General features: G+C 40.4%; 1 protein-coding gene across 1 annotated transcript in view; it reads right to left on the bottom strand.

Annotated features, from left to right (window-relative positions):
- Positions 1-12,048, bottom strand: part of LOC125012707 (dmX-like protein 1) — a 49,615-nt gene extending 37,567 nt beyond the window's left edge. Inside the window, exons 1-12 of the mRNA XM_047592800.1 lie at positions 11,698-12,048; positions 10,443-10,685; positions 9,745-9,870; positions 7,041-7,118; positions 6,471-6,549; positions 6,186-6,330; positions 5,866-5,932; positions 5,489-5,673; positions 3,939-4,143; positions 1,834-2,014; positions 1,087-1,263; positions 758-996 (exon numbers count right to left, since the gene is read on the bottom strand). Coding sequence (XP_047448756.1) covers positions 758-996; positions 1,087-1,263; positions 1,834-2,014; positions 3,939-4,143; positions 5,489-5,673; positions 5,866-5,932; positions 6,186-6,330; positions 6,471-6,549; positions 7,041-7,118; positions 9,745-9,870; positions 10,443-10,529 — 1,569 coding nt within the window. The 5' untranslated portion in view covers positions 10,530-10,685; positions 11,698-12,048. The remainder of the gene's footprint in view (positions 1-757; positions 997-1,086; positions 1,264-1,833; positions 2,015-3,938; positions 4,144-5,488; positions 5,674-5,865; positions 5,933-6,185; positions 6,331-6,470; positions 6,550-7,040; positions 7,119-9,744; positions 9,871-10,442; positions 10,686-11,697) is intronic.
- Positions 12,049-15,033: the final 2,985 nt, after the last annotated feature.

Below are 15,033 nucleotides of genomic sequence, written 5' to 3'. Positions count from 1 at the left end.
AAAAAAAAAGAGGGTGGTAAAGTAATCTCCATTCAAACATTGGACAGGGACGAGCGACCCACATAGACAGTAATGGGGACTCATGGGATACAATCTTCTGCACTTGTCACTTTACATATGTTAAAAAAAAAAAAAAAAAAAAAAAAAAAAAAAAAAAAGCATAATGTTCAAATCCACTTAGGCTACTTTGACTACTAGGATTCTGTTTTAACACTTTAAAGCAACTAGGCCTTATCCATGCGCACGTCAGGGAAACTCGCACGACTGACTAAACGCTCGGCACTGTCTTCCAGTTCTCATTATTTTCGCTGCTAATAAAAATGCGCCAAGGCGCTTTTGGATTAGATATGAAGTCACACATAATTACAACATAATTGCCTAAACGGCTGGATGAGAAACCATTAGAATAGCTCGACCATCACAGCTGTCAAAATGATTCAAAACCCTACTGAGATGATAAATGTTTGCTTCCACCGAGAAGCACTCCTTGAAATTGTGAATACAAACAGACCGCTTGAAAGAATGACCTGAGGAAGGTTTAATTTACAGCGCTCATTTAGTTATGAGAAAAAAATATATTAATAGAATACTAATGTAATTCATATTTGCTGGAGTGTAGAAACAGGGTTGTGGAAATAAGGAAAAAGAAATAAATTAAGTAGACGATTTAAAGCTGATTCTTTTCATTTGTTCTTCAAATACCAACATAAGTCATTAGTGATATGCATTCGTTTTACATAAATTACATCGACTGTACCTGGGCTTGCCTGAACATCCCTGGCTGGTATTCATCTAGCCAGTCCACATGCCAGACTAACAAAGAGCCATCCATGGGGTGTATACTGAACAGCATGTCAGCCCCTTTATTCCACTCCTCTAACAGCACATCCACCTGGTGCTCCACCGCAGCCACGGGAAGCTCTGCAGCTTCAAGCCCTTGTGCATCCCTTGGCCTGCTACCGTTGTCTTCCTCAAAGTTATCTTCATCTTCGGCTTCTGGAAAACAGAACGCAGATCATTTTTTTAGAAGTCTGACTCTTTGATTTAAATAAAGGGTTCATTCCGGATCCGAATATGCTGCTGTACCTTCGCTGGAGCATTCGTTCTGTTGGTCCAGGCTGCTTCTGAGCGGCTGCAGGAAGACTTCCATGGCTAAAGTGAAGTGAAGCTCTTTGTTGTTCAGCCAGTGGACGGTGAATGGGCCGCCCGGCTCCTCGTCATCCACAGCACTCAGGGAGGAGATGGAGGGTAGCAAAGGAATGTCTGTGCAAAATGCAACAGGTTAGAAAAATAAGCCGGCTGAATTTGTGTTACGCTGGACTGCAGGACGAAAATATCCGTTATCTGGAGGAAATCAGCTTCCGCGAACATAAGTGTGGTTAGTATTCCAGTGCTTCTCAGCCTCCAGGCTGAAATAATGCACAGGGTTTTACCCTGATTCAGGTCAGATTAAGCTGCCCCACAAAAACGGAGAAGAACAAAATGAAACGCTCCCGGTAACTCTGAGCGTGTCCTCTGTGATGTTGTTTTAACAACCTGAGGCAATTTACAAAACCGTTAGTCGTATTTTTTGACGTAAATGTACAGAAGGGAGGCCCTTGGGGATCCAGCTGATTTTATCCAAGCAGAGCAAACCATTTATACAGTCTAAGTGATTTAATAAAAATCTACTACTGTATTACTGTTCTTCATTCTTTTCTTTTCTTTAGGGGGAACTTAGCTTCAGCTCTTCACTAACTTCAGAGAATTAATATGAGGTTCAGCCTCAGCGCTGGCGATAAACATCAACAGGATTATTAACCAGCTACAGAGGGTGACGTGTTCGAGTCTAACCTGTTGCAGGGTTGATGCTGGCAGCGATGTGGAAGTGGCAGAGGGCGTTGGCGTGGGGCAAGCTGTTGCCGCTCGTCTTGTGGTTATTGTGCCGGCTCTGATGGTGAGGCAGGCAGCCGGTCAGAGACGGAACGGGCACGTCCCGGTTGTAGGAGGAATGCCACGATTCTTGAAAATTCAACTGTAAGAAAAAAAATGTAATGCATGAATAAACGCTGCCTCGCCTTGATGTGTTACCAGTGGGTTTTTTTTTTCATCACACGTGACAAATGTACACATCACAGAGGAAATTCAAATCTTGTTTTACTCTGGAGAGTTAGATGTTCTTAAATTACTTGAAAGCAGGGGAAGTGAAACACAGTAGCTTCTTGTTACCCATTTGAAGGGGACACAATAACAATTATTAAAGCTGTTTTGGAGGCTATTGTGAAATGAATCAACCTACCATGTCTTCATTATTTTCCTTATTGTCTAAACTGGACAGCTATTTTTCTTATGAAAGGGATTTTACTACTACTATAACTGGCACTTAAACATGTAGGATTAATGCCCAGGTTGTGTGAAAAAAAAAAAGCACAGCCAGTGAGAAACCAGCAGCGTGGAAGAACAACTGAGTGACACCTGAGAGAGGCGTAATTTAATTTGATTTTTTATGTCATTTGGGTTCGTTCTGCAGTTTCACAGCAGTGTGTAAAGACCGACTAGATGGACATAGAACGGGTAGAACAGCAGTATTATATGGACTCACTGGTGTAGAATGAATAACGTAAAAGAGCTGTAAGAGCTGTGTTTTTGAGATTAATGTGCTCACAACGCCAAAGGAGAAAAAAAAAGCGTCTATACATAAGAAATGTGCCGTACAGATGAGTACAAAGCAGATTTAACACTTGAAATGGTTTTGTACCCAAGCAGAAAAAATAGATGGTAGAGGGGAAATCCCTCATCAACTTCTCAAACAGCATCCTCATCAAGAGACTTAAATTAACGCTGCCTTCGGGAGTAATTTTATAGTTTCTATCCCGGCTCGAGGCATTGTACTAAAACAAGACTGTAAAGTAGGTCTCTCTCCATATTATCCATCCATTCAGTTTTATGGGAAGAGAATTACCTCTGACTTATCTCTGCCTGCATCATCCAGCGCAGTCTGAGATTTGCGATGAATAATTCCACGCAGGTACTCTCACAGACTCTCCTTAAGGCAACGTGGAGACATTTGCATAACGATTTGTCCCGTAATCTAATGTGCTGTGGGTTCTGTAAGTGCCGCTGAGTCCCATAGCTATTTAAATGCCCAGACTGAAATGGATGTTTTGAGGCTTACACTGTTTAGGCTGTCAGCAACGAGCTTAATCACATTAAAATAGACACTATTATTACACTGCACCAATTGAGGGTGGAAAACAGGTATCAAAATTGTGAGTAATCATAATTTGGGGGAGTTTCACACATAACGGAAACAAAGCCAGTATTCTTGACTGATGTGTGTCTTAAGCCCTGCAAAGCTTCAAAAACCATTTTCATTTCTGAGACCACTCATTTTTTCCTTTTAACTTCAGTAATCCTCTGTTGTCATTTTATAATTGCTCAATTTCCCTTTGCTCTTTTCGCTCATCAAGCAGTTGCCTAATGTGAAAACAAAAAAAAAGACAGAAACTGGGTATAGGATCACATCACTCAAGGAAATTAAGGTGATTCTTTAAATATTTTGTATCCAAACTCAGGGATATAATTGGCTTCACAGATAATACATTAGATTCTGACTTTGCTGGTCATATATAAATATCCTTTTCATATTATTTACCTGTGCTTTCATGCATTTATTCTTCCACCTTCTCAAACAGAAGAAAAAGTGATAATGATGTGGCAACCGAACTGCAGATTGACACACATCTGACCGAGGAGAAATGCAGCGTTGCGCGACTAATGTTCTGTCAGCGCAACAATGCGTTTGGAGAAAGCAGTTTCACAACTTACTGATATTTCAGGAATGGAGAGCTCACTCTGTAGCTTCTTAGCTTCAATATATACCCTCAGTGTTGAAAAATACCACTCAATATAGCACCATTTTTCCATATTTTTATGAAAAGCAACATAGGCTCGCTTACGTCTTGTGATGTCCGTCCTTGCATCTTCCCATTGCAGCTGTTTTGCCTCGGGGGCCCGGCACATCTGAGCGTTTCGCCGGGTTGTCCGGAAATCAAGCTGTCATAGTGACCAGAGAGGAGGCTGTCACCTGGCAACAGCGTCTCTGCCCAGAGCCGACACACGCTGTCCTTACAGCAGGTGAGCAGGACATTACACACTGCACCTCTGTCAGGAGAAAGACGGGAGAGGACAACAGGAAAAGGTTTTACGATGATGTCCAGTATATGGACAGTAATGACTAAGGGTGTAACGATACAGAAAAATCACGCGGTTCGGTTCATTTGCGGTACAGTATGGAAACAAAACGCAAAACCTAAACTTGCTTGTTGTTTATTTGCATGTTTATTATTCATAAACCAACCTATTTTTTTTTTTTATAATAATACAAAACATATAGATAGAATAGAATATTACTGCAAAGTGCTGCCTCTAATAAGTTAAATAAAACATTCTAAAATAAAGAAAATATATATAAAATAGGCTTTCCAATAAATAAAATATTCAAAGATGTGAAATATTATAAAAATAAATTCCTCACAGCTTGTTAACAGCTTTTAACAAAACTTTTAACAAGTAAAGTGCAGCACCAACAGTTCCAGCAAAGTTCAGCTGAACTCTTCAGAAAGAATTACTTTGGTCCGATCTGAATAAGTAGGGAGAGGATGCTTAAATACCGAAGTCAGCTGCACTAAGGTGTTTTTTTTTTTCTTGTAGCAGTGACACTCACACTTGGGTGGTGCCCTTTCAGGTAAATTATGTTTGTTTGTGGTGCTGCTGGAAACATATCTGATCTCAGCTGAACAGTGTCGGCACGCTGCCGTCATCTTATGATGACTTTGCAATATTTAACCAGGAAGCCGAAGCGTTCACAAGCAGGAGTCTTTAGCAACAAAGGGGAGGGGGGTCTACAAGCTCCGGTCTATTGTTAGCCATGTATCGTTACACCCCTAGTGATGACATAATTTATTGTTGACAGTACTATTCAACAGCAGGTTAAAGGAGACACATATGTTAAAGACATATGTTAAAACAGCTGAAACAACAAATACACTAAGCAGTAAGAATAACAGTGACAGTGGAGACTATCGACAGGCCATCAACACTGCAGCACAACAACCTATACATCCTGAGCTAGTGGGATTTCCACCTTCACACGCCATCCTACACTCAATGTCAGCTCCCTGCACCAACAGGTAATCTCTTCTTAGTGCTTTCCTAAATAATGCAAGCTAAATCTGCAGCGAGAACAATTCGCAACACGTCACGTCAGATTAGTACTGTTACACAATGCAGCTTTTGACCTGTTTTGTTTGCTTCCCTATTTTCACGCAACCCACAAAACACTTGCAGCTAAATTAGAAGAAAAATAAAAAACACTTGTTTAACCAGTAAAACGAAGATTAAAAACAGGTAACATCCAAATGAATAATGCCGGCGTGCCATGGTATTAAAGTTGCAGTCGTCATGTTTGTAAAAAAAAAAAAAAAAAATGCTCAAACTGTGTCTATACCTTGGCATGTACTTGCTGGTTTTCCTCCAGGAGAAACCTGTAACAGAACGTGGATGGGCCAGGTAGACGAAGGAAAAGGCCAGCTCTCCTTGGACACTCATACCGGGCTCTGGAGGTGTGAAGAGCCTGGAAACGCCCGACTTCCACTTACTGGTGCTGTACCACACCTTGACGAGGCAGTCGTCCTGAAAAGGAGAGACAAACAGAGTTGTGACCGATGCCATATAGGACTGCTGCTATTACATTTAGCATTAAGTTAAAGCCGTCTAGTTGTAAAAGACACAACAAGCGTGCACAGTTTGTTTGAGTCCTGTAGTTTAGACACATGCACATGCAAGTTTGCATCAAAATCCTTGGATTTTAGCAAAGTCACTTACCAGCCCAGCAGTAGCAAAGAATTCACCGTCAGGAGAGAACTTCATTAAACTGACTGGAGAAGCCGTCCTAAAGACAAAAAATAAAATTAGAGAAACGTTGGTGCTCAATACTGATACCTTTGTATATATAATAATAGAATAAAATAAGCTTTGCATGAAACTACAAAGGCAGCCTGGTGTTAGATCTGTATTGGAACATAAATCAATTTTAGATTAAAGTTAAAATATAAGCTATAAAAACTATGAACTGCTATTAATCAGATCACAATCTTTCAGCCTCAGCGGAAGTTAGCGTCATGTCACTACTCATCACTTCTTACTTGCTCTGCCAGATGCACCTCCAGGCAGCCTGAGAATCTCTTGGGGTCGTTTCTGTCTGCTTCCCCCGTTCTTCAGCTTCATCCTTTGCCACATCAACATTCGACCACAACTGGAGGCTGGTAGAGCCTGTTAGGAGCATGCCGCCTGGATACACAAAAAACCCAACATACATTCATTCCTTCAGGACGGCTGTCATCAAATATTTGGTTTTGTAGAGAAACGTGAATGAAATATTAGTTCCAACCTAAGGGATACATGTTTTTATTTTTATTTTGTGAAGGTACCTGTGGGGTGCCAGGCCAGGTTCCGTACCATCGACTGCAACACAAACTGACCCGTCTTCTGCCACTGGCAGCTCAATTTCTGTGCAGAATAAACAACAAACAACAATTGAAACAACAAAAAATTTATGTCAAACTGAATAGGCCCTCACATATATTTTCTCTCTGTGTGTGTAGTACATGATTAGCCACAGCTGCACGACAAAAACCAAGAGTGAGCGTGCTTCCATGTGAGTCACATGTGACTGAACCAAAAAGACAGCAATGCAATACCAGTAAACTTCCGCAGAGAAAGAGGAACTGATTGTGTTTGAGATGAGATAAATTCTCTCTATTCCTTATGACCGCTTTGAAGTTTGCACAACAATGACTAAAGAGTAGGAACAAACAATAAACATGACAACGAGTTTAAGGCTACAGCTAAAGTGCAATCGTTCGGTGCTGACTTCAGAAGACTGCAGAACTTTATACTCATGGGTTTGGAGGATATGTAACGGTTTCATTTTCTGCACGGTCTAAATAAAAGCATGTCCTGAAATGACAGTGACTGGAGGACAAATGAAGGCTACTCACAGTCAGCGATGTGTCTTTTTGATCTGGGTGCTGAACGGGCTCAAAGACACACACGATGCTTCCATAGGAAGCTGCAATCTGTCCGCAGAAAGAAAAAAGGCAACACGTTAGATATTAACTCGTGTTTTCCGACAAAGAAATGAACATTTGAAATGTACAGCATTTTATTGCATAGTTAATATTTAAGCGCATGTTTGTTGAGACCTTGTGTTTGACAGTTTATGCAGAGAATAATTGCTGTGGATCCTTATTTGAGACAAAAAGAATCCGTAACGTGTAATGTCTGGTCAACAAACTAAAAATACCATGAGCCCATAACAACCGAGTCTTGACTCAAGATGTCTTGTCTATTGTATGCACACACCTCACATTCGCTCTCTTCATTTGTTAACGCTAACATGCCAAAGTGTTTTCCATGGTAACCAGAGTCACCTTGTTAAACTGAGCAAGCGTGTCCATAGCAGTGAATGGAAGCGGTGTCTTAAATTAATGTGGCATGTTTAAAAAAAAATACACACATACAAGCAAGCGCACACACAAGCAGAGCCACACAGAAATATTTCCAAGGCGACGGTGACCCAAAAAGACCCTGTACTCATGACATGAGCTTATCGAACATCCCCTTTCCGGCTGATTCCTAAAACCCCCCCAGTGACATTTGGAGATTGCATTATCCTGTAAGGATATTACAGCTGATATCCTGAAGTGAAAAAAGCCTTTCGCTTTACGGCAGTAAGCTAACAGTAAGGGTTGCAGGTTTAAATGGTGATTTATTACTAGTGCTGTTGTTATTAGAGCTGCCTTCATATTCCTGCCCTGCATTCCTATCGATTCCCAAGCAGACGCCATACGATCCAACGTCTCAGAGAGTAATGTCTCAAAATAATGTGGCATCCTACTTCTGCATTCAATTTAATTCATTTGGAAAATACACGTTTCACAGGAATAAGTCATCCGTGTTTAAAAATGCATCCAAAGTGCCACAGAAACCCTTGAAGATGCACCACGCGAAGGAAGAGCATCGCAAATAGCACAGGGTGCAGACGGCAATGAAGTGAAACTGGCAGGCATACTGACTTAGCATGCTTAAACAGACACTAGACCATGCTGGAGGCATGTGAGGGTAGTTCTGCCCCAGAAGAATTGGATTAAGGATCACATGAGGAGAGCGGTGAAAGGGTTTTTTTTTTTTTTTTTTTCCCTGTCCTGTTTGAATCATACCGGTCTTGTCTACTGTTGTAACAAGACAACTGCCTGTCCCAATTAAAAACACACAAAAAAAAAATAAATCCGGATTAGTGATAACATCTATCATCTTTAGTTTATGAAGATGCAGCAGTCCTGGAATTCTCTCCTTGTATTTGACTGCAGCCATTGTAAATACTGTGCAAATTTGGGACTTTCACAGAAAAAATAAATAGATTATAATGTATCAAAATTCTGTATTGTTTCCCTTTTAATTAATGAAGGATTAAAGAACTGTATGAATGAAAGAATAAAAAATGAAACTATGATGTTCAGCAGGCACATGATGTGTACGTGTTTGTTTCTAAAGTGCAATACAAACATACAGTGTTACACAATCCTAACGTGTCTGGGTTGGGACACTGAAACAATCAACTATTGTAATGAAGCGCTGGATGAGCTGTGTGTTCAACCTCTACCGAATACTTGAAATGTGAAATGATTGAAACATAACATGTGTTGAATCACAGTCAAAATATATTTATAATTATTCACTTTTGATCTCAAGACATTTTAAGAAACTGACGTCTATTCCAACCTCCTCCTAAACTGTACAAAAAAAAAAAGAAAATAAATCCTGTTCTGCAGTTTTAATCATAGCTTTAAAAAAAAAATTACAAACATTAAACTATAGTTGAGGCAAAAGGGAAGTCTGCACACATGAGACTTTTTATTAAACGGCACTTTGAAATTGCCAAATAAAAAAGTCTTTCCTGAAATTTCCAAGATTCCAACACTTAACAGGTCGACAACGTAGCTTTCCACAAATGTGCCACGAAAAACTGACAATCTAAAGCAAAATCTAAAATGAACCATTACTTCAAAAAAAATCTGTCTGAGATTTATTAAGAATATGCGTTTTCAAATTCCACTGGTTGTGTTGTTTACATTTGTATGTCACGGTACCATACTGGATGTTGCCATCCTTGGCACTAGAACCACAATGTGAGCCTGTTGTTTTATTTTTCACCATGAAATAAAAGTGACAATGAATCGTCAGTGTGTTGATCAATCTGTCAGTTATTATCACGATTCATTTATTAGGTGTTTTGTCTACAAAATATTTTACAAAAGTTCTTGTTTTGTTCTAATTAACAAGTCAAGTTTACAGTGATGCACTGGACATGGACGGGCAGTAGCCAGATTTAAATTATATTAAATTAATTTTAATTGTATTAGATGAATCTGGCATGTTGCACACAGTACAACATTGTCTATAGAAAATTCTTTATTTATTTATTTACTTTTTTTTTATTAAGACGAGACTCAAATGTGTCTACACTTGTTTTTATTGGGATTTGGTTTTCCTATGATTACTGGGACACTATTCAAATGTCCACTTACCATTCAAAGAATAAACTATAAATTAAACTGCACTGTTTATAAAAAAAAAAACAAACATTACTTCTTGAGATCAGCCTTGAGGACACAATGAGACAGGACACTCCGTTCATCTTACCTGTCCCCCCTGCAGTGAGCAGTCCACACAGCCGACCTGGATGTTGCCATGTTTGGCCCCCGGGATGATCTGCAGCCGCTCAAAATCACTGCCCAAAATCACCACGTCACACCCTGAAGCGTAGGCCTATCAAGAGAATATCGACAGCAAGAAGGGGACAAGAATGAAGACGACACTCGGATCCAGAGGCAACTGTATGAAGGTTCACTTCACTGCACTTGGCGTCGATCCACCGTCAAAGCATCAGACATTGCTAGCTATGACAGCTCTGGAGTAAAAGCAGAAAGGACTTTTATGGTCTATTTCTGTGGCTCTCAAAAAGAGATCCTCACATGAGCTGTGATTCACTGTGACTGTGTCTCCTTCACAAAGGCACGTAAGGACACAAACGGTTCTCCTATTGATCCGCTCTCTGAATAGCCCGGGTTTAGTATCTCATAAGAGTTTGATTTGAGATCAAAGTTCAAATGCATTCAGACGTACTGTGTTTTAAAAGTGCTAAAAAAGACTGATGCGTCAGATATAAGCACAATGGTCTTGTTTAAACATTTAACATTTAATGTGTTCTTTGCGAGGGTGATCACCGCAGAGAAAGAAAATCTTTGCAGCTTTGTGACAAATCAGTTTGGCTACCCCCTCAGAATGAGGGCTCATAAGTGGCTGGGAGGGAAATACTTACAGAGCTTGAAATATCTTACCGTGAATGGCACATTGTTGACACTTCCCACAGAGAAACAATTGTCACCAGGGTTGACGGCCCCCGTGAGGACTTGATGAAGATTCATGACTCTTGTTTACAGTCCACGTGGACCCCTTCCACCTCTCTGCTTTTTCACAAAGGCCTCCCACTCCAGGTGCAATCGACGGGAAACCATGCGAAGGACGTGTTCATGTCTGCCTGTGGCCCGTAATTTCTACTGAGGATGTCTACAGACTCGCTGCTAGGAAGGAGAGGAGAGGAGTGTAAACAGAGGAGGTCCAGTAAAGCATCAGGCCAAGAGCGTATTACTGAATACTCCATATTGATTTTTAACTCTCAGCACTTGTGATAAGGGATAAAGGAAGAAATAAAAACCCTAGAAACTTTTCTTTTTTTTTCCTGTTTAACCAAGAGTAATAGGATTCAGAGCAAACACAGCAAGGCCATATCACAGGTCTAAAACAGTAGCTCAGTGCCACTCATAGCTACTGTTTTGGTTCACTTTTAAAAGTGCTCAGTTACTTGTGCATAGTTTGGAACCACCTCGACTCAGACACATTTTTTATTTTGCACCGATATGTTTCATGTTTCCCCACAGCCATATCTCTTTTATTTTATTTATTTTGTTGTTGTCCTTTCTGCACAGACATGCACATTAATACATCCTTATACATACATATCACCGGTCTTCCACTTGGACTTGTGCTTGCATTACTTGTATTGATTTTGCCGTTATGTTATGTTGATGTCTCTGTTTGTGTACATGCTACTGGTCACTCTTATTTCACACCCCCAGGGGGTGAATAAAGTATTTTCTATTCCTATGTTTCTGAATTAGCTAGATACCAGCGAGAGGGGGGCTCAGATGTGACAGTGACATTTTCACACAACGCGACATTCCCAGTTTAGTGTCTCAGTTTTAACATTTGTTGCCAGAAACACCAGCGTTAACATGTTTCCTGTGTGGTGGCAACTCACGTGATAATGTCCCAGACGCCAGCACGTTTAACCGTCGCTACCCCGATGCCACATCTGAGCTACGTTGTGTCAGCGGGTGGGTTAGGTGAAAAACCAAACGCACCTTAAAAAAAAAAAAAATAGGCCATTCTCCCGATGGCTCAAATCCGACAGTTCATAACACGAGCTGCGTGTTTTCATTTACCAGAACCGATGGCCAAGCACAGCTGTCAAGTTTAGCTAGGAAACTGCAGTTTATAAGAGACAGCCGAAAGACGAAGTAGTGAAGTGCTTACCTTGCGCTGCTACTCTGCACCACATCCTGTAGATGTAACATCAACTAACACCCGTGTCAGCTGCTGTCTTTGGTGAATATAACTCTCCAGACGCTGCGGATTAGGTCTCCTCAGTTAGCTAGCGTTAGCGCGCACTAGCTTGCCTTTAGCGAGCTCCTGGACTACAAAGCTAGCTGCAGCTCAGTTATTGTTATAATTTTGTATCCTTCCGTGTCGACGTTCGCCGAGCCGGATCGACCCAAATACTTCTCAAAATGCCAACCCGAAGCAGGAGCCTCTCTCTCCCCAATGTTAGCAAATAAAACGCTTCCCAAGAGGAAGCTTTTCCTTGTGTTGAAGATGTGTCATGATAGTGACTGTTTCGCTGCAATGCATCATGGTCTTTGTAGTTGACATTTGAAGGTTGTAAAACGGGGCGTCGAGCGCATTTTAGTGCAGGGGCCGCACCAGGGACGAGTCTAGGGTCAGAGCTTTAGGGGTGTTTTAATGTCAAAACTACTGTGTCGTAAAGCTTTCATTTGACCTGAAAAATAAAGAAAATAAATAGCATTTAAATGAGAAGATGTGGTAGGAGCAATACAAGTAAAACAAACTTAAAGATTTGAAGGTCAATAAAGGTAGGCACCCCCCTCCATGTTTAAACCATATACTTTCTAGTATTGTGCTGGTTTTTGTTGTTTTTTTTTAGACAAACCTTTGGATTATTATTATATTTATTTTAATTCTTATTTTTAGGGATGCTGAGACAAAGTATAGTGTAAAAATGGGCTACACAGGCCAATCTTAAGGGGCAGTGACATGACAGCGTATTAACCTATAAATTCAATTCAATTTTATTTATATAGCATCAATACAACAACAACTTGTCTCAAGACGCTTTGCAAAATCTGTCCTGAAACCTCCAGACCAAGCCTCGAGGTGACGGTGGCAATAAAAAAATAAATAAATAAAACGAACTCCCGTTTAACAGAAAGATACCTTGAGGAGAACCCAGCTACTATAAAGGGACTCATCTGCCTAAAGATGGACGGGTAGAAGCAGAAAAGAGAGGCAAGAGAACAGAGGAGAAACGAGACTTGTGACAATGCAATGTTCTGCTGGGAAACATTTGGACCTGGCATTCGTGTGGATGTTACATAGACATGTACCAGCGGGACCAGGTACCCAGTCCATCGACAGAGGCCTTTCCCCTTAACACATAGGACCCAAAGCCCCCCACCCAACAACATTCTGCTGCCATACTCTTGGGCACTGAGTGTCAGTCTAATAGCTCCAGTCATGCTGTGCCTCAGTCTCAGTGAATCTTATTAATATCTTGACTATAGAACGGGGATGTAGAAAAATCTCCCCAGTGGCTTTGAACTGAAATATTTGACTCCAACAAAATGCAATTTGGGGATGCTCCTCTGCAAATAAGGTAACTGGGATAAGGGATTTGGTCAGAATTATTGGTTTCTCGAGTGCTGAGAAGTGCATGCGCATTCTCAGCCATCCGTTGGGAAGGCATATAAACAGTCCCAAATTTATTCCACGGTGCATGACAAGACCCTCAAACACCCAAAGTCATAAAAGAGTGAGGCATCCTGAGCCAGGAGTCCTGCAACAGATGGTATGGAATCAGTCTGGGATTCCGTGGAGCACAGACAGAAGGCATAATGTGCTTCTCAATTCACAGAAGAACCGTGGAAAGATGCTTGGAACAACTTTCCTGCCAAGAACACTGAAAAACTGTCCAAGCGTAGTGAGGATAGCTGATGCTCTGTTTCCTAGGTTAGTAACACACATTCATTACATTCATTTTGTCTAACTTCTCTTTCCATTTAACGTGTGTCAATATGTTCCACATTTGTGTTAGCCATGTTCTATTTGTTTATTTTTTGTGAGAATCAAAAAAAGGTTTATCTCTGCTGACCCACACAACAAAATCCATAATTTTCAAACTCATAACTGCTAGTGTTGTTCAAATATATTACACATGTCTGCTCATCAGTTGTAAATCAAATCTAAATATGTTTTTGTGCTCTTGCCAGACGTGAGAAGCAGTTTGAATTGTCTCGCACTAACCAGAAATAACCACAGAGTGTCGCTGTTGCGCAATACACTGGATTTCAGTTTCTTGTCTAGTTGATTGAACTTGACCAGCATTTCTTTTTTCCTGCTAGGCAAAACATTTTTTTTTTGTTTTATTTTAATTCCTCTATACCATAAAATCAAAGCAATTTTTTAAATTAATTTATTTTTTGCCAACTTGTGTTTTTAGTCGTACTTTTTGATGTCCATTACAATGGACGCCAGGACTAGATGAACATAAAAAATATGAAAAATAACTCAAGAAAAATAAGGCTGATTTTCCAAAATAGTAATTAATCAGGTATGACCTAAACTATTTGTGAGTCTGTGCACAGGTCTGAACATGCACATGAACTTGTATCACTGCATGGGTAGGGAACAACAGTGAGGTCATCACCACGAAAACCAGGAACCTGTGGGCAGAGAGGGAAATGCCATGACACAATCTAAACATGTACATGATCTTGATGGACGTATGGGTGTAGATAAGATAAACTTAATGTATACTCACTGGCCAAACGATTGGGTACACTTGTGAAGACAAACTCTCCTATAACAGTACACTTTACTGCTATTCTACTATAATGTGAAATAAAATCTGTTTTTTTTTTATGTTGTAACAGTTTCAGAAAGATGGTAATTCAACTGCACTATCATTTTGGAGTGTGTAGTGTGCGGTGCTGTTATGCTGCATTGAGTTAAATTCTGTTATTTTGCCTAAAACATGTAGCACTACAAACCACAGGCTCAAAAAAAGAAAACACAGTCGAAAATCGAGAGTCATTTATTCTAAACTACGCTGAGACTTAGTGCAGGACTGTATTAGAATGCATTCATTTTCATGTGCACCAACTGAACTGATTTTCAACACATTTTCTGCCTGAGCACAGCGCTGCTAAACGAGGGACGTGAATGAGAATGGGGGTTGGAGGCGTCAAACTCAATTAAAGCATGTTGAGATAAATGGGACAGACACTCTCCATGACTAATTAAAATGGCCGACATGTAAGTGACATTAGGGAAGGTTGGCGACATTTAGTGAGGATGAAACTTGTTGACTTCCCAGTCGGGAAGTAGGTCACGGCATCATCAAAGATTTAGCTTCAGAGTATAGCTGTGCTAAATATCTCCTTGCTTACATACTGCTATATACATATATAAGGCTGATATGAATCCACAATTTATTTTTTTGCACACAATCTAATATTAATCTACACCCACGCGTGCACAGAATCCCCATCTGTCTCAGTGTAATAATGTCATCCT

The sequence above is a fragment of the Mugil cephalus genome, chromosome 8, assembly GCF_022458985.1.
Source record: "Mugil cephalus isolate CIBA_MC_2020 chromosome 8, CIBA_Mcephalus_1.1, whole genome shotgun sequence".
NCBI lineage: Eukaryota > Metazoa > Chordata > Actinopteri > Mugiliformes > Mugilidae > Mugil > Mugil cephalus.
Note: the sequence above shows the minus strand (reverse complement) of the source record. Positions and strands in the feature narration are given on the sequence as shown.